Source organism: Capra hircus, chromosome 17 (assembly GCF_001704415.2).
Source record: "Capra hircus breed San Clemente chromosome 17, ASM170441v1, whole genome shotgun sequence".
NCBI lineage: Eukaryota > Metazoa > Chordata > Mammalia > Artiodactyla > Bovidae > Capra > Capra hircus.
In genome coordinates this window covers 36,132,469-36,152,058 of record NC_030824.1, presented here as the reverse complement: position 1 = coordinate 36,152,058, position 19,590 = coordinate 36,132,469, and the positions used below count along the sequence as shown (strand labels likewise).

The following is a 19,590-nucleotide window of genomic DNA, read 5'->3' as shown; positions in this document are numbered from 1 at the left end:
TAATGTCTGAGGAGCCTTGGATTTTGCCATGTGTGACAACTGAGGCTGCAATTATTGGGTGACAATACCTATCTGACTTAAATTTGTGGTTAATTCAAATTAGGGAAGCCAGGTTCACTGAGATTCTGTTTGCTCAAGCTTGGTTGCTCAGTCGTGTCTGACTTTTGCAACCCTCCCTGGGTGGCTCAGGTGGTAAAGAATCTCCCTGCAATGCAGGAGACCTGGGTTAGATTCCTGGGTTGGGAAGAATTCCCTGGAGAAGGGAATGGCAACCCACTCCAGGATTCTTGCCTGGAGAATTCCATGGACAAAGGAGCCTAGCAGGCTACAGTCCCTGAGGTCACAAAGAGTTGGACATGACTGAGCAAGTAGGCATATATGATTCAAATCAGGTTTCACAACAAATCCTGAAATATAGTGACCTGGGCCTGTTGTGGGTACATGTGCTCATATGTAGGGAGTGTGGGCCACAATGCTATCTCCACCAGGGATGGGGGCTGCTTTTGGCCCATGTATAGCCTCCTGTAATTTTTGCAATGACACCGAAGATAAGTGAGTCAGTCAAAGCTCCCTTGCATGGGTCATTATGGACAGCAAATTATAGACTACATTCTGGCTAATAAAAAGACCTACTGGACCTCCTTGGAATTGACATTTGACTCAATTCAAGATGCTGGGGAACATAGCTGAGGTCAATACTGCAGACTGATTTTATCCTGCTGCTCAGAGTCCATTTTGGTAGCTTTAATTTAGTTGCTATATGAGACCAGTTGAGTGGATTAGGTATAGAACAAAGTAACCTCTTTGCCAGAGTAATCAGAGTAGCCAACAGCCATGAAAATTCAAGTCTGGCTGAGAATTGTTGAACAGTGAGTTGTTGGAGGAGGCTCTCCCCCGTGGGCTCTGAGTGACACTGCACATATTCTCAGTGTGCCATGGCCTAGCTTTAACCAGCTCATGTCTCAGGCTTGTTGTTTACATGTTTCAGGCATGAGGAAACAACTCCTGTTGCACAAAGAACAAGTGTTTCTGCTTACTATAAAAGCAGTGGCGACCCCAAGCTCAGGGTTCTTCTGCCCTAACACACACACTGAGCGTGCTGGTTTCCATCAGTGGCCCTTTTGTTGCTCTTGTGGGACTTAGAGAAATGGGGACCTCACATAGACCAACCCAAAGCTCTGGGTACTGCTTTTGCTGTGAATAATAGAAGTCCTGTCTCTGATCCAAGCATCTTGTGTATTCTGTAGCATTCCATGAAAAGTAACAGGCTAACTTGTGAGATTATAAGTAGGGCAAAATCTCATATCCTGTATAGTTATTGACACATATCAATTATCTTCTTCTTGGTAAAAGCTGACATTTCAGACACTGAGACTTAACTACTGGAAAATTTATTATTAGCATGACATGTTACCAAAGACAATTTTCCAAAGACTCAGCCAATAACTTTACAAAAATAAAAAGCCTTCTGCTTCCTGTGAACTTTTCTGTGTGTGTGCAAGTCCAGTGATAATTTCACTGTCTGTCTGAAGTACTAACAGTACTAAATCCAGAGCTCGGCGCCATGCCTCAATCTTTGGTGTAACAACGTCATAAACTCTTGGAATTGGTTCCAGCTTATCTGAAATGCCTGAATTTAAAATTACACTATTAAGTTTACTATATTCATTCAAGATGTAGGATGAAGGAGAGCCAGAGTCTGCAGCATTTTGTAGATGACACTGAATGGACGTAGCAGCTTCAGAGTCTGATGAGTAAACGGCAGTGTTACGCAGGAGAGTTGAGAGGTAACTGTGCCATCCATCTGCCAGGCATTTAAGCACCGTAGGTCTGTATAGTGCTGCAGATGAGGCCAGCCAAGAGGAAGTGTTATGCAGCCACCCTGAAGAGTCTTGATCTCCTTTATTCACAGACTGTCCCGCGAGACTCTGAAGATGGGCAAGACACAAAATTTCAACTGCGCCACCTCCAAGAAAGACCTTTTGCTCTTTCAGAGCGTAATACAGACGAGAGGCACAAGTCCAGAACCTGTCTTCTTTGGTTTGCATCTGGGCTGTGACTGGGCTAGTCAGCACTACTGTAACCAAATTCATTCCTTCTGTTTTTAACATGACTGCCGTTCTGCTGATCCCATCTACAGCGTCTGAGGGAACGCTTCTCCACATGGTTACAGAGACCCCACTGCCCACACAGTTCTCATTCACGTGTGTGAGGTAGGCCACCTGCGCTGCTCCCGAAGCCTCTGCGAAAGCCTGCAGCACACTGCCATGCACTGATCCAATTACCAGCCGCTTACTATCTGTGCATTTTTCAGCTAAGTGTTCAGACACATTTCCTCGTGCCAGGACAAGGTTCACGTTGAACTTAATTAACACCCGTAATACATGATCTGTCCACAGTTCTTCTGAGCTGTCTTGTTGAACCTTGACGCTTTCTGACACTGTTTTAATATTTGCAGGCTTATTAAATCCCAGATGGCGGTAATTCTCAGTGAGGTCACCCTCAACAAGAACTACACGGACCAGCTGATTCTGCAATTCCTTGACCAGATTAGCACTGGACATTGACACAACGGTGATGTATCCTGGACAGACACAAGACAAAGTGTCAGGTAAGCCCGGTAAGCAGCAGGTGAAGATTCTTGAAATGTCAAAGGGGAATAGCACAGTACGGCTGCCTCGCTGAGTGCCTGCATTCTGATGCTGCAGCCGTACTGCTTCGTCCACTAGCCTCATGCTGCTGGGGTCTCCGTGACTCAAACCCACCTCCAACTCTGCCAGATCACTACATCTGTAAGTCTTTGGAGCAGCTGCACTAAGTTGTTCTAGAAATCCACCTGACTTGCTTATCCACTGATGACGATCTGTCCTACTAAAATGTCTACTGTGGGTTAGGACTGACTTTCGGCAGTGGGTGTCTGCAAGCAGGTTGTTTTTCAGAGTTTGAGGAGTTCGTGATGTGTTCTCATCTGCTTCAAACTTAGCCTGAAGCCTAAACAGTTGAGGTGATTTAACCAGTCTCCCAGAAAGACTGCAAAAGGCCAGTGACTGAGAGGCAACATCTTTGAGATCATGCTCTTTCTGGACCAAACCAGTACCTGAAGGGATCTGTAGAGAAGGGTACAAGCTGACACTAAGTCCAGAAAACGTTTCTGTGCTGTCTATATGGTCATATACACTGTGGACAGGTACTTGAAGGGATTCTACCTCTTCAATGCATGAATTCAAGCCTTCTGACATCACAGACACTATTAACGAAATGGGGACACCCAAATGAAGACATTCTTCGGCAGCACTGCTCCATGCACCAACAAGAAACAAAAGAGTACTGGTTCCAGTTCTGTATGTGTTGTTTTGTGCCTGAATTGCTTCACTGAGAAGTTGTCCCACTGCACTGGTTAAATCCAAACTTTCAAGAAGCCTTACTGTTGAGCTAATTAACACACTTTCATGGCGCTCTTCATCTATAATAAATTTGGATGATTTTACTGGGCCTAGGAAAGTCCTTCCTGTTTCGGCAAATGAGGAAAGTTGTTGCAGTCCTGTGTGCCTTCTTTTGTTTATGACCCTGCAATCCATCACCAAGAATCATCATCTGCAAACAAAATGAAAACTTGGAACTTTATTCAGGGTAATTCAGGGTTCTAAAAGATGCTTATTAAAAGGAAAAATAAGATATAGTTCCTGCTTTTGACGAGTTTCTGATATATGTGAGTGAGTGAGTGAAGTCGCTCAGTCGTGTCCAACTCTTTACGACCCCGTGGACTACAGCCTACCAGGCTTCTCCATCCATGGGATTCTCCAGGCAAGAATACTGGAGTGGGTTACCATTTCCTTCTCCAGGGAACCTCTAAGCCACCAGGGAAGCCCCTCTGATATATGTAGTTTCCATTAAATACAGCCAGTGCAATAACACAGCATTAATGATAAAAGCATGGGTGTGTGGAGAAGGAACACTTCATTCAACGGGGGAAGCGGATTATAAAGCAGGCAAGAGGCAATACTTCCAGAAGAACGTAATGCTGCACATGAATAATCTGAAATAACTAGCAAGCTCAAGAAGTAGTAGTAAATGCACTGTATGTGACAAAAACAATTTATTGGGGTAACACACATAATTTAGTTTCACAGGAATATAAAGCAGGTAGTAAGACAAAGCAATAGAAGCAAAGAGGCTGGATCATGAAAGGTAGTAGGTGCCATGTCAAACCTGATCCTACTTATCATGGGAAATATGGAAGTGTTTTAAGCGGAGAAGAAGAAACACCTTGATGTAGTGTTTGAAAGCACATACTCTGAATCTAGAAGTCTGGGTTTGAACTTGTCTCTACTGCTTAAACTGTGTGGCCTTCAGCGAGTTTCTTAACATCTCTGCCCTGTTTTCATATCTGAAAAATGAGGATAATAACAGAATCTACTTCACAGGGTTATTATAAGGTGTTAAGTGAGTAGACAGTTCTTAGAATAGTCCCTGGCACATAATTAGTGCTTATGAGTACTTGCAATAATAATAATACATTTATAACATAAAATTAAGTAAAAAATATTAAAAATAAAATTAAAGAATATAAAAATAATAACTTTATTATTATTAGTGCTCTGGATATATTACCAGACTGGTAACAGTGTAGACCACTGACTGGATGGGTGCCAGACTGGGGGCACGGAGGCCATGGTATCCAGATGACAACTGTGCAAGAGGGATGGAAGTGAAAGGATGGATTTGGTTATTGATTAGAATATAAAGGTAGGGGGAGCAAGTACTATTTAAAAGGAAGTTCAAGAGCAATTAGACTTTTTCACATAATATTTCAGAATTCACATCTAAAATTACAGGAAGAAGTTATAAGAGGAAGTCTTTAGTCCAATAAAAAAACTTTTTAACAAAGTACCCTCTAATTGAAAAACCATCTGTAATAAAATAACCTGAGTTGTGAGGTACGAGCACTTAAAGTACTAAAGCTAAAACTGTAGATAACATACACTTCTCTTCCAACTCTAAGCCTTTAATTTCTTTAACTATATATTTTTATCACAATCTTTTAAATTCAAAATATCAAAAAGTAAACAACTCTCAGAGTTTTGCTTTTCCTCTAAAGCTGGTCTTGACACTGGTATAGTACCTATACTACTGAGATACATCTCTGAAGCTGAAGAGTACCACAGTTCAGACACACCACAGGATCAGCAGGAAGCCACAGCATAACTGATGCTCAACAGCAGCTTCCTACAGGCTTTCAAGGGCTAAGGAGAAAAGCCAGTACAGCCAAGGAAAATATATTAATATAACAAATTGTTTGAACTTGGCTTCAAAACCTCTTCTGTGAAATTTTCAATTCTGTAAATAAAAATAAAACTCTGATATATTCAGTTATGTCTCTAGGGAGCATGCTGAGACCCATCCTGTCTTACAGTTCCCTCATTTTACCATATTTCTGCTGACCTCTACCCCAGACAGGGAAGACTGAAGGCAAGAGAAGGAGGGGCAGCAGAGGATGAGATAGTTAGGTGGCATCACTGACTCAATGGATATGAATCTGCACAAACTCCGGGAGATAGTGAAGGACAGGGAAGCCTGGCGTGTTGCAGTCCATGGGGTCAGACAAAGAGTCGGACATGACTTAGCGACTGAACAACAACAAACCCATGTATCAATTCTCTACTTATCCAGTTTAAATTCCCATTTGCCAGTTATTACAATCACTCTCCAGTATATTATCCCTCAAAGCTTTTGTCTTTCTTTTGGTTCATCTTACTCACCTTGCAAAACCACTAATCTAGATGAAATCCAACTCTGTCAACTCCATGCTTACATTGAGGCAACTGAAAATAAACAGAGAAACAGACAACCATGCTGACTGGAGTCATTTTAAGTTCATGACTTCAAACTGTAAGTGGCCCTTAATACTGCCTGGCAACCCATTTTTGTAATCCATTTTTAAAAATTATTATTAGGTTCTATTTTTAAAAGTTTCATTTACCACTGAGTACAAAGGATATTTCATATTTCTTCTAAAAGCTTTATGGTTTAAAAAATTCATGTAACATAAACCTAGCCATTTAAAAGTATACATTGCAGCAGCATTTTGAACATTCAGTGTTGTACTGCTACTGCTGCTGCTAAGTTGCTTCAGTCGTGTCCGACTCTGTGCAGCCCTATAGATAGCAGCCCACCAGCCTCCCCCATCCCTGGGATTCTCCAGGCAAGAACACTGGAGTGGGTTGCCATTTCCTTCTCCAATGCATGAAAGTGAAAAGTGAAAGTGAAGTTGCTCAGTCATGTCCAACCCTCAGTGACCCCATGGACTGCAGCCTTCCAGGCTCCTCTGTCCATGGGATTTTCCAGGCAAGAGTACTGGAGTAAGGTGCCATTGCCTTCTCCAACAGTGTTGTACAATCACTACCTTTATCTTGTTCCAGAACATTTCCATCATCCCCCAAGAGAAAACCCTGTGGTGTTAAGTAATCCCTCCCTGTACTCGCAGCCCCAGCAGCTACCAACCTGCTTTGTTATCTCTACAGACTTACTTATTCTGGATATTTCACATAAATAGAATCATATAACAAGGGACCCTTGGTGTCTGGTTTCTTTCACTTAGCATCATGCTTCTGAAGTTCATCCACACTGGAGCATATGCCAGTATTCCATTCCTTTTTAAAATATAAGTAGGTCAGTGGCTATCATTTTGTTTATCCATTCATGGACATTTGGATTGCTTCTACTTCTGGATTATTGTGAAAAGTGATACTAAAACATCTGTGCACAAGTGTTTGAGTATCTGTTTTCAATTCTGTGGGGTAGGTACACAACTAGGAGTGGACATTTGCTAATTCTGTATCTGTTTCTGCGGAACTGCCAAACTTTTCTGTAGCACCCAAACCATTCCACTTTCCTACCAGTAATGTACAGGCCTTTAAATTTCTCCACACCCTTGCTCTATTAGTTTCCTAAGTCTGCTTTACCAAATTACCCACAAATGGGTGGCTTAACTACTACACATATTTACTATCTCATGGTTCTGGAGCCTAGAAGTCTGAAATTAAGGTATCTGCAGGGCCACACTCCTTCTGAAGGCTCTAGGGAAGAATCCTCTGTGCCTCTTCCAGCCTCTGGCTGTTCCCAGAAGTGCTTGGCTTTGCCAGCACGACGCCAATCTCTGCTTACCTTTCGCACTGACTGCTTCAGAAAAATTTGTTGAAAAGATAAGCTTGAAAAGCCAAAACTTGCCGTTTGCTTTTGTTTTTCATTTCTAACACACTTTGGGAGCTTACTAAGTAGGAGGCAGTTTACCTCCATCACAGAATGTAGTCCTCACAACAACAATATGATTAACCTATTACTGTACTGTAATTAACACACACATATATAAATATACTGCCATTAATCTATTTTAATTATGTACAAAATGAATAATAATTAAATAATATATTAAATTTTACAGCTAGTAAGTAAAAGGTTGAGAACTAAAATACAAGTTTGTCTAATGCCTAAGTCCCAGGTTATTAACTACTATACAATATTGCTTTCTGGGGGCCCCTCTACCCAGTATGATAGTAACTCACTCTCTTTTGTAGAATCTTCCACTGCACTTCCCACTTCAAAGCTTTTATGCTTTCTTCCAAGCCTTGTTCATACCCTTAACATGGATAGGCCTTTTCTTTTTTTTTTCTCTCTTAGGTGTCAGTGTCTCTGTTTATGGTTTCTGTACTATGCTTTCTATACTATGTTTGTTTACTTGGCTCTGGGCATGTGGGATCTTTAGTTGGAGCACAAGAACTCTTAGTTACGGCACAGTTCCCTGACCAGGGATCGAACCCAGACCCCGTGCACTGGGAGCTCAGCGTCTTAGTCACCAGACCACCAGGGAAGTTACGCTATACTATGTTTAAGTCACAGAATGTCACTGACTGTAACCATGCTGTGCTCAGTTGTGTCTGACTCTTTATGAATCAGAAATGGCAACCCACTCCAATATTCCTGCCTGGGAAATCCCATGGACAGAGAAGCCTGGCGGGTTACACTCCATGGGGTCACAAAGAGTTGGACATGACTGAGCGACTTCACTCACTTTAATCCTTTCCCAATACAGTCTAATCATTTCATCCCACTGCTTAAAACCTCCAACCTGGAAAATAAAGCTTTTATACCTGTCACAAGAGTCCCTTATAAAAATAATCTGAAATCCTTTCACTCCTCTGTTCAGAATTCTGCAAAGCCTTCCCATTTTACTCAAGCGAAAGTGAAAGTTAAAGTCCTTACAGTGTGCTAAGAATCTGTACTCCCCTTTACCTCTCTCTGTCTCCTACTACTCTATCCCTTGACCACTCTGCTCTGGCCTCCTTTCTGTTCCTGGAACATGTAAGGCATGCCTTCTACCTCAGTGTTTCTGTTCTGCTGCTTCTATCTTTCTGGGATGCTCTGTTCCAAGAAATCTATGGTCTCACTTCCTTTATATTTATGCAAATATCCCCCTTTCAACGAGGTCTATCCTGAATACGCTATTTAACAATGCAAACTCCTCTTTTCCCTTATGGAAATTCCTACATTCTGGACTCCCTTTATCTGCTCTAATTTTTTTCCCATAACATTCAGTTCAATTCAGTTCAGTTCAGTTCAGTCGCTGTCGTGTCCGACTCTTTGCGACCCCATAAACTGCAGTACGCCAGGCCTACCTGTCCATCACCAACTCCCGAGTTCACCCAAACTCATGTCCATCGAGTCGGTGATGCCAACCAGCCATCTCATCCTCTGTCGTCCCCTTCTCCCGCCCCCAATCCCTCCCAGCATCAGGGTCTTTTCAAATGAGTCAACTCTTCGCATGAGGTGGCCAAAGTATTGGAGTTTCAGCTTTAGCATCAGTCCTTCCGATGAACACCCAGGACTGATCTCCTTTAGAATGGACTGGTTGGATCTTCTTGCAGTCCAAGGAACTCTCAAGAGTCTTCTCCAACACCACAGTTCAAAAGCATCAATTCTTCGGCAATCAGCTTTCTTCACAGTCCAACTTTCACATCCATATGTGACCACTGGAAAAACCATAGCCTTGACTAGACAGACCTTTGTTGGCAAAGTAATATCTCTGCTTTGGAATATGCTATCTAGGTTGGTCATAACTTTTCTTCCAAGGAGTAAGCGTCTTTTAATTTCATGGCTGCAGTCACCATCTGCAGTGCTTTTGGAGCCCCAAAAAATAGTCTGACACTGTTTCCACTGTTTCCCCATCTATTTCCCATGAAGTGATGGGACCGGATGCCATGATCTTCGTTTTCTGAATGTTGAGCTTTAAGCCAACTTTTTCACTCTCCTCTTTCACTTTCATCAAGAGGCTTTTTAGTTCCTCTTCACTTTCTGCCATAAGGGTGGTGTCATCTGCATATCTGAGGTTATTGGTATTTCTCCCGGCAATCTTGATTCCAGCTTGTGCTTATTCCAGTCCAGCGTTTCTCATGATCTACTCTGCACAGAAGTTAAATAAGCAGGGTAACAATATGCATCCTTGACGTACTCCTTTTCCTATTTGGAACCAGTCTGTTGTTCCATGTCCAGTTCTAACTGTTGCTTCCTGACATGCATATAGGTTTCTCAAGAGGCAGGTCAGGTGGTCTGGTATTCCCATCTCTTTCAGAATTTTCCATAGTTTATTGTGATCCACACAGTCAAAGGCTTTGGCATAGTCAATAAAGCAGAAATAGATGTTTTTCTGGAACTCTCCTGCTTTTTCCATGATCCAGTGGATGTTGGTAATTTGATCTCTGGTTCTTCTGCCTTTTCTAAAACCAGCTTGAACGTCAGGAAGTTCATGGTTCACATATTGCTGAAGCCTGGCTTGGAGAATTTTGAGCATTACTTTACTAGCGTGTGAGATGAATGCAATTGTGCAGTAGTTTGAGCATTCTTTGGCATTGCCTTTCTTTGGTATTGGAATGAAAACTGACCTTTTCCAGTCCTGTGGCCAGGCCTATCACCTTATAAAATAGTACAGTATACTTACTTAATTTACTATCTATTGACTATGTCCCTCTCTTGGAAAAGTAATTCCTAGCAGGGCAGTTTTAGTCAGTGATGTACCCCATATACTGAGAACACTGTCTGACATATTACAAGTACTCAACAACTATCTGACAGGCAAATAAATGAACGGTTTTCACCACATTTATTACCTCACATTTGAGTACAGAAGTGAAACAAGATTAAACAGATGCCATTGTCAGCATTCCTCAACCATAAATTTAAGGTTCAGCCACCCTTAGAGTCAACATAATTCTTACTTGGCACTTAGTTGAGGCCCTTTAACTGCTTCCAAAATGTTCCTCCTTTACGTGGTTGTCAGAATTAGCTTTGAAAAACACAAACCTAATTAGATCATTCTACTGCCTAAAAACATTTATCTTAGAAAAAAGAATCTTTATTCCTAGCTTGATATATCTGACTTCCAGCTAATTTATAAGACTAATCTCTTCCACCTTTTCTTATAAATCCCATGATCTTACCACACTACAACACACATGTACATTCATTTTTGCACATGTTATACTCTACTCTGAATATCCTACCCTTTCTTCACCTTGGCAAATGCTATACATCTTTCATGACCTAAGGCAAACGCCTCACTTTTTTGGTACTGCTGCTGCTAAGTCACTTCAGTCGTGTCCGACTGTGTGACCCCATAGATGGCAGCCCACCAGGCTCCGCCATCCCTGGGATTCTGCAGGCAAGAACACTGGAGTGGGTTACCATTTCCTTCTCCAATGCATGAAAGTGAAAAGTGAAAGTGAAGTCGCTCAGTTGTGCCCAACTCTTAGCTTCTTCCAATTCCTCAAGGAGTAGTAGTATCTCCTTCTTGGGCTGCCAAAGTACTTTCTATATACATCTACTAAGGCACTTAGCATCCTGAACTAAAAATGGTATGTTTATGTCTGTGCCTTTCTCCCTCACTACTCTCTAGGTTCCCTGCCTTCTTTCATCTTTATACTCTACACTCAGTTTCTTTCAAACTCACCCAATAAATGGCATAGTATGTGATACACAGAAAGCATTAAATAAATTTAGTAGATTTAAGAGTGATATGGGTTTAATATTTTTTCTAGATTAATATTATTAATGTTCTAGAGTAAAATTAGATTAGTAAAAGCTATTTTTCAATGCTGAGTACTTCCTAAGACCTAGAAACTGCAATCTACACCCATAATTGAAAAATCATTTTCACTATAATATCCCAAATATAAAAGCCTAAATTATAAAATGATGCAAAAACAGGTTAACACATTACTCAGTCTTTTAATTGCCATGAGATCAAACTTGATCCAGCAAAGTCTAAAAATTTGAATTGTTTCTACTTGGTCATTATTCATTTCTGATTTCAGAAATCCCTTTAATACTAGTTGTAAAGATGAAGTGTATGCAGATGTGTAAACGGACTTTTGGACTCAGAGGGAGAGGGACAGGGTGGGATGATTTGGGAGAATGGCATTGTAACATGTATACTATCATGTAAGAATCGAATTGCCAGTCTATGTCCGACACAGGATACAGCATGCTTGGGGCTGGTGCACGGTGATGACCCAGAGAGATGTTATGGGGAGGGAGGTGGGAGGGGGGTTCATGTTTGGGAATGCATGTACACCCATGGTGGATTCATGTCAATGTATGGCAAAACCAATACAGTATTGTAAAGTAAAATAAAGTAAAAAAAATAAATAAATTAAAAAAAAAAAAGATGAAGTGTATGTTCTTGAAACCAATCAAGAGCAACTTTCTCAGTGAGATTAATGGCCTGAAATATCCATATATAGTATAGTGAAGTGACTGAACATTTTACTTAGTTCACAAACTATCTTGAATTTGCATCATTTTAATTTCCACTGGGGTAACTTTACACATAAAAATCACTTCTAACATTAGAACAGCCTACCTATTTTCCAGAATCCTAATGAGTTGTTTTTTTTCCAGTCAATGATTACAGTGCTTGTAATGTGCCTGGGATATAATGTAAACAAAACAAGATGTTGGCTTTGGAAAACGTGCCGTTTCTACTTACTGAAATAGAAGTGATTTGGGAGATTACTTCAAGAATATACTTTGCACATTTTTCTTTCCTTACCTTCAAGAAGATAAGGGAGATAAAGGGAAAACCCTGTGCAAAAGTTAATTCTTCCTGAACCCAGTGTTGGAGAATCCAGTATGATTTTTGGAAGTTACTCTAGAGAAGGCACTGCAGGAGGTATAGAGTCCAGCCGTGTAAGCAAATAAGCGTTAGAAGTTTTAAGAGACTATCACCTCATTCCTACCCCCCAAACTTAAGCTGGCCCCTGACTAGATTTAGACCTGGGCTGAACCAGTAAGTCTGGCCCTCTGGACAAGAATTTGCTTTGGACGTCTAAATCTCGACGGTTACTGAGTCAAATGGATTATTAGGCTACCTATGCTGGACTCAAGTGAGGATCTATGCTGGAAATGGTTGGAAAACCGGCCAAATTTGGCAAAAAAAAAAATCTTCCCAATGGAACAGTTGAATGTGATAATGTGGTGGTGGTGGCAGCGGTGGTGATGGTGGTGGCGGTGGCGGTGGCGGTGGCGGTGGCGGTGTGTGTGTGTGTGTGTGTGTGTGTGTTTTGGGGGTGGGGGTGGGGCAGTAGAAAAGGCTGATAGCGATTACACGTGAGTCCAACGTGCAAAGAAACGCTACAACACAGGTAAAAACTCTTTCCTATGCTGGGAGTTTTCAGGTGAATCCCAAGGGCCCAAGCACACAGCACGCCTCTCCTGGAAAGAAATGTTGCCAACTAGGTGAGAATTCCGGCAAACCACGGAGGAGGGAAGCGGTTACAATAGTCAAGGCCCGCACACTGTGGAGGCTGAGGGACGTCTAGCGGCGCAAGCAAAGGGCAGTCCCCTTCGACTCTAGTAATCTGGCCGGATGGTAAACCTAAACCTGGACCAATTTACCAGGCCCTAGAGCCTCATCCTTTCCTCCAGGCCCCAAAGGGTCAGAAAAAGAAACAAGAGCTCCCTCACGTCTCCACCAAAGACTTACCATTTGGTAGAAACACCTCCCTACTAACCTCGCTCTCGTCTCCATCCCTACGAGACGCTCGCCGACGTCAGGCTGGCACTGGGAAGCCAAAACGCCAGGGTAAAGAACCTTCCCTTACGCCTCGTATTTTGCGCAAGCGCGCAGCGAGCCCAGCTGAGCGGGCTGGTAGTTTTGGTTGCTAAGAAACCAGAGGGAAAGTTCCGCTTAACGGTCGGCGGGTAAAGGCAGACCATTACGCTACTGGTAGAGACCAGAGAGAGGGGGCGGGCCTCGAGGGTCTTCTTTTCTGACTATTGGGTGAAATAACTGTCAGTCAGTGGGGGCAAAAAGCCTGGATAGGCGGGGCTGCAGGAGAGATCAGCGAAAGCGGCCTTAGCAACGGTTTGCTGGCTGTGAGCTACTGTTGGGCAGCTCGGCTGGCGGGTAAAGCTGGGAGGTGCCCGCCGGGGGCGCCGGTTGGAGACATGGTGAGTGCGAGAGTGCAACTTCTTACTGGGGCTGAGATTGAAGTTTCTCCCTGAAATAAGGAAGTTTTGTTTGGTTTTTGAAATGTATTATTCGCCTCCTTTCTAAATTATCCTCGAGTGTCATTAGTAACCCCTCCATTCGTCGCCGAATAGAAGCGCACTGTCCGTAGCTCTAGGAACGGAAGAGCGGTTCTCCAGTTTATTTTTTCCCCTCTTTAACCCCAGCAACCGTCTTACCAAAGGCGTTGGAGACAGGAACCACTCGCTAGCCAGAAACGAGTTGAATACAGAGAATAAGAGGCTTTAAAACTGTTGAAGAATATGGACCTCTAGGAAAGACATCCGGAACTCTGAAAAACTGGCCGGGGAAACTACGACCTCTGCTATTGGAACTACTGAAGACGACACCAGTGTAGCTGCCGTCCAGGGATGAAGAATGCGCTGCTACCACGACCAACTCTTAAGATATGTGAAGCTGGTGTCTAGATACACAGCGACATGGAATCTCTGATACTACTGCCTCTTATCCCAGAGCTGAAGACAGGATACTGAAATGAGGCTACAGCAGAAAATGGCAGGAAGCGGGAAGATGACCTCCATCTTCCCTGGATATTGATAATTGGTCCAACCTTTATTCTTCTCCAGATCCCTGGAGTAATTTTTTTAACCTGAAAAATGTATTTTTTTCATTTCCCAGTCTGCAGTGTAGAAAAGTATGTGAGAAGGTGGGAAAAGATACGATGTTTCAATTAACCATATCTCACACATTTTATTATGAGACATACAGGCACAGATGAAAGTAAATATGTCTTAAACACTGCTGTTCGATATACCAAGTAAGGCCAATTTTTTCCCATATAACATCTACTATTCTGGCATGTCTTCTTTGCCTTTTCTGCTTCTCAAAGGGCACTAAGTTGAAAGAAAAACCCAAGATGTTAAAAAGAACCAGGCTTTCCAGCAAGATATATATTTATAACTAAAAGCATAAATGTTAGCAAAGGGAAAGGGGAAAATTCTTGAGGTTCATTATATGGAATAGGATGCTTGACTATGTCTATTATATTTAGTTAGTCCATTAATTCTGGTTCTGGTACTTCGCCCAGTTACACAGTTTATCTTTCACCCACATGTGTATTTATTACAGGCATCCAGACCAAGTTCAGACCAATGGAAAAAAAATGCAGCAAAAATTGAATTGAATGAAACTCAAAAGCAAGAAATTAAAGAGGCCTTTGATTTATTCGATGTTGATGGGTCTGGAACCATAGATGTGAAAGAACTGAAGGTTCTGAAATTACTTCTAATTCTGAAACATTTGAAAAACCTTATCATTGATTTGTTGCAATCTTTAAGTCTTTCATTAACAGTAGCTTTCTGAAAGCTTGATATAAAATCTCTTTTAAGTGCAGACACCTACCTCTTTAGTGTATAGACCTGGCTTGCACTAACCGAAAGAGTATCTTGTTAAGCATTTTACTCTTGTTTTATGAATGAGTAGGTCAAAGCCTTGTGATAAACAACCTGCTTCCCAATTCAGGAGACATAAGAGGTGGAGGTTTGATCCCTGAGTCGGGAAGGTCCCCTGGAGGAGGGCATGGCAACCCACTCCAGTATTCTTGCCTGGAGAATCCCATGGAGCCTGGCGGGCTACAGTCCATAGGGTCACACAGAGTCAGACATGACTGAAGTGAGTTAGCACTCACGCACACAGGCCAAAGCCCATCATGAGATTGGAACCTAAGCATGCTGACCTGACTTTCTAGGTTTAAGCTGCTGCTGCTACTAAGTCACTTCAGTTGTGTCCGACTCTGTGCGACCCCATAGACGGCAGCCCACCAGGCTCCCCCATCCCTGGGATTCTCAGGCAAGAACACTGGAGTGGGTTGCCATTTCCTTCTCCAATGCATGAAAGTGAAAAGTGAAAGTGAAGTCGCTCAGTGGTGTCTGACTCTTAGAGACCCCATGGACTGCAGCCTACCAGGCTCCTCCATCCATGGGATTTTTCCAGGCAAGAGTACTGGAGTGGGGTGCCATTGCCTTCTCCAAGGTTTAAGCTAGTCCAGAGTAAAAAAGAGAGACTCTAGTAATTAACAGGTAATCTAAGAGCTAGGAATGAGACTGTGGCCTATTATAACTTATCTACTTTCTATTTCAGATTGCAATGCGGGCCTTAGGATTTGAGCCAAAGAAAGAAGAAATTAAAAAGATAATAGCTGAAACTGACAAAGAAGGAATTGGCACCATTAGTTTTGAAGAATTTTTTGCCATAATGAGCGTAAAAATGGTATGGTAGTGATTTTGTTTTTCAGTGAAATACAAGCAATAGCCTTCTACATTTTTTGGCTGGAGCAATCAGAGGAAAATATACCCATCTTTAAAGATGGGTAGTGTTTAGACAGATAGGAATAATAAGATTAAACACATTTTCAGGGTAGTAATGAAGACTGTCCAGTGTGGGAAGAGGATTTTTGTTAGGAAATAATAAGGATATTTGGCTGGATAGAGAGAATGGGGCCAGCATTTTGAAGCCTTGAAATCAGCAACTTATTGCCTCTTTTTCTCAGGCAGAATCCTAGAGAGCACTGAATGAGACAACATCCCTATTGTCTTGGAGCTTACATTTTTGATAAGGGAGCTCAGTTACCTGAGGTCAATAAGAGATAGATTCTCTTTGTCATTCTGTGGCTCTTCCACTTAAATAAACCCTGAGTTTCAGTACCTTGAGGGCAGATGTGAATGCACTGGAATAACTGCCAAAAGTCAGAAGAGCAGTAAATAAAGCTCAGTCTACCTGCTATATTTCTGTTTTAGACCTCAAACACCTATGCATCTAGACTGATCAAATAAATAAATGAAAGACTAATGACATTTAGTTGTTTCTGTTTTTAAAGAGTGAAAAGGATGAAAAAGAAGAAATACTGAAGGCTTTCAAATTATTTGATGATGATGATACAGGAAGTATATCACTGAACAATATCAAGAGGGTTGCTAAGGAACTAGGGGAAAATTTAACAGATGATGAACTTCAGGTAAACTTCACTTATTTGTATAATTATAATTTATAATTATACAATTTATATAATTTTTAGTTATATCCTTACTTTGGTTATATTAATTTAAAATTTGGTTTTGAGTGTGTATTTGAATGTTCATTTATATCATCCCTTTTTAGTAGATTTCACATATCCTATTTACCTTTCATTTTACAGGAAATGCTTGATGAGGCTGATCATGATGGGGATGGAGAAATAAACAAGGAAGAATTTTTGAAAATGATGCAAAAGACCACTCTTTGTTAATGCTGTCTTTTGTGCCTTCTGGAAAGTTGTTAACAAGTTTGTATTGTTGTAAGTTCCATAATAGCTGAATGTATTCATTTTCAGTGTTTAAGTTTATATACACAAACTCTTGATGTCTAATCCATGTGAGAAGTTACATGTTGCTACCAATATGTTGTTAAATCTATAACATCAAGAAATAAAATGTAGTGACTTCCTTAAACTATGAATCTGAAGAACAGTATTAATTACAAGTGCTGTTTTTGGAGCTCCAGGTTCTAAAACTTAGATTTTCTTTTAATTTATGGAAATTGGCCCCACATCATATGAATTTGGCAATCCAGCCACTACTTTCCCTATTATTTTCCTTTTGTGCAACTCTAAAAATGAACATTTGCTTTTTAACTGATTATTCAGATATGTAAAGTCTTAAATAAAACTGTCTGGGAGCTTCATTATTTGCTAATTTTCTTCTTATAAAGAAATTTAAAACAGCACTAATATCGTCCAGATTTTCCTACACATTTCTTTAATAGCTATGTCCCTAGGACAGGTGCTGGAGATTTTACTTATGTTGTCTCAGTTACTATGTAGAAGCAGTACTAAACTCACACACGCAGTATTAACTCCATCCTACTACATATGAGAAAACTACAGGTCAGAGAACTTAAATTTTAAAATTTCTAAAGATCTCAGAATTCACTTTTATCCCAGAACAAATTAAAACTTACCTGGTTTTCCACATTTTCCTTCCTCTCCTGGGAGCAAAATCAAATCCAACAGTAGAGAGACAGTTTAAGAACCTTCCATCAAGGTGGTTGACATTAGAGTGATGCTTACTAAAAGAAAAATCATCTCAATCACTAATCAACATCAAAGATTTTTGGATTGTCTGCTAGTAGAAAGGGTTATGAAGGATCCAATGAATTAGATGTGGATCTTACCTTGTCTAAGTTGGCTGGTAGCTCCTGTGGTAGGCATCTTCTGAAGTGGTTCTCAATGACCCTAGTTTCCTGGTATACCTGCCCTTGTGTAATCCCTTTATTGAGTGTGGGTGGAGAAGATCTAGTGAACAGAATATGGCAAAAATCATGGGCTGTTTCTTCCAATATTAGGTCTTAAAAGCCTGTGACTTCCCTCTACTGGCACTCTCTTGCCTTGTTTTTTGTTTTTTTGCTTGCTCTGGTGAAGCAAGCAGCTGTGTTTTGATATGCCCTATGAAAAGGAACACATGGTAAAGAGGTAAGCATTGGAGGAACTTAGGCTTTCAGTCTGTCAACAAAAAAACTGAATCCTGCCAGCAACCATTTGAAGGTGCTTGAAAATAGATCCCTCCCTAGTTGATCTTTGAGGTAGACTGCAGCACCTGTTCGCACCTTCAGTACAACCAGTGAGAATCCCTGAAGCAGAGGATTCAGTTAAGCCATGTCTGAACTCCTGAACTTCAGAAACTGTGAGGTGATAAAGGTTATTTTAAGCTACTAGGTCTTGGAGTAATTAGTTACATAGCAAAGAATAACACAGTCCCTCATCTTGAAGCTCCGGTGTTGACATCTTACCTGTTGAATTGTTTAATATACAAGTAACCATGCTGCTTTACATTTCTAAAAGAATGTTAGGAGGCCTGGAAGTCTTTGGGAACAGACTTCATAATTTTGCTGATAAGAAATTGACTGGCAAGATCGTAGTGTGCCACGTACCATGTTTAGGCATCTTTCATAGAATCAAACATCAATGGACCAGGGAATTCCTGTATTCAGAGCTAATGGTTTTGTTGTTGCAGTAATCTTGCCAGGGGAAATGCCACTCTCCTACTAATTAAACCTCTGGGGTTTCAGAATTAGCTCTCATTGCCACTATCAAGATACAGTACAGATTATTTTAGTCTGGGACTGGACTATATCGGACTTCCCTGGTGTCTCAGATGGTAAAGCATCTGTCTACAATGCGGGAGACCCGGGTTCGAGCCCTGGGTTGGGAAGATCTCCTGGAGAAGGAAATGGCAATCCACTCCAGTACTATTGCCTGGAAAATCTCATGGACAGAGGAGCCTGGTAGGCTACAGTCTATGGGATCGCAAAGAGTCAGACACAACTGAGCGACTTCACTTCATTTCAACCAAGTAACAATTACAACTATCCATACTAAAGAATTGATGCTTTTGAACTGTTGTGTTGGAGAAGACTCTTGAGAGTCCCTTGGACTGCAAGGAGATCCAACCAGTCCATCCTAAAGGAGATCAGTCCTGAATATTCACTGGAAGGACTGATGCTAAAGCTGAAACTCCAATAATTTGGCCACCTCATGCGAAGAACTGACTCCCTGGAAAAGACTCTGATGCTGGGAGGGGTTGGGGGCAGGAGGAGAAGGGGACGACAGAGGATGAGATGGCTGGATGGCATCACCGACTCAATGGACATAAGTTTGAGTGAACTCCGGGAGTTGTTGATGGACAGGGAGGCCTGGTGTGCTGCAGTCCGTGGGGTCACAAAGAGTCAGACACAACTGAGCGACTGAACTGAACTGAACCAATACTAAATCAAGAGAAGATTAATTAGACTTATCACATGAGAATATAACCATATAGGCACACCATTTATTAGGATGCTTCTGTTTTCTGATTACTCACTTTCAACCACATATATGAAACTCAGCAAATTTTCTCCCTCATCTTTGTAGCCTGATGCCTTAGTCTGTTTGGGCAGCTATAACAAAATACCACAGAATAAACCATAGAAATATATCTCTCATGGTTTGGAAGTCTGGAAGTTTGAGATCAGGCGGGACAGCATGGTCAAGTAAGCGCTTT

At 41.5% G+C, this 19,590-nt stretch overlaps 2 protein-coding genes across 4 annotated transcripts; one reads left to right on the top strand and one right to left on the bottom strand.

The window, feature by feature from the left end:
• BBS12 (Bardet-Biedl syndrome 12) lies at positions 1,376–13,185 on the bottom strand. Of its 3 annotated transcripts, none has more exons than XM_005691281.3 (3): positions 13,034–13,185; positions 5,760–5,822; positions 1,376–3,594 (listed from the first exon to the last, which is right to left on the bottom strand). In XM_005691281.3, the coding sequence occupies exon 3, from the start codon at positions 3,576–3,578 to the stop codon at positions 1,449–1,451; it is 2,130 nt and encodes a 709-aa protein (XP_005691338.1). In that variant the 5' UTR covers positions 3,579–3,594; positions 5,760–5,822; positions 13,034–13,185; the 3' UTR covers positions 1,376–1,448. The 3 variants fall into 3 exon arrangements, with proteins under 3 accessions (XP_005691338.1, XP_005691339.1, XP_013825988.1); XM_005691282.3 differs by having other exon boundaries at positions 13,062–13,185; XM_013970534.2 differs by lacking the exon at positions 5,760–5,822.
• Positions 13,364–17,236, top strand: LOC102182334 (centrin-4). Its single transcript, XM_005691283.3, has 5 exons — positions 13,364–13,500; positions 14,648–14,788; positions 15,659–15,787; positions 16,395–16,532; positions 16,713–17,236. Exons 1-5 carry the CDS (start codon positions 13,498–13,500, stop codon positions 16,800–16,802), a joined length of 501 nt encoding a protein of 166 aa, XP_005691340.1. The 5' UTR covers positions 13,364–13,497; the 3' UTR covers positions 16,803–17,236.

What these genes read in the sequence shown, in the direction of transcription:
- LOC102182334 (XM_005691283.3), top strand. An exon ending in CCATAATGAGCGTAAAAATG is followed by an intron (nt 15,788 to 16,394) that starts GTATGGTAGTGA and finishes CTGTTTTTAAAG; the next exon opens with AGTGAAAAGGATGAAAAAGA. An exon ending in TAACAGATGATGAACTTCAG is followed by an intron (nt 16,533 to 16,712) that starts GTAAACTTCACT and finishes TTCATTTTACAG; the next exon opens with GAAATGCTTGATGAGGCTGA.
- BBS12 (XM_005691281.3), bottom strand. Translation starts at nt 3,578, where the DNA reads ATGGATTGCAGGGTCATAAACAAAAGAAGGCACACAGGACTGCAACAA.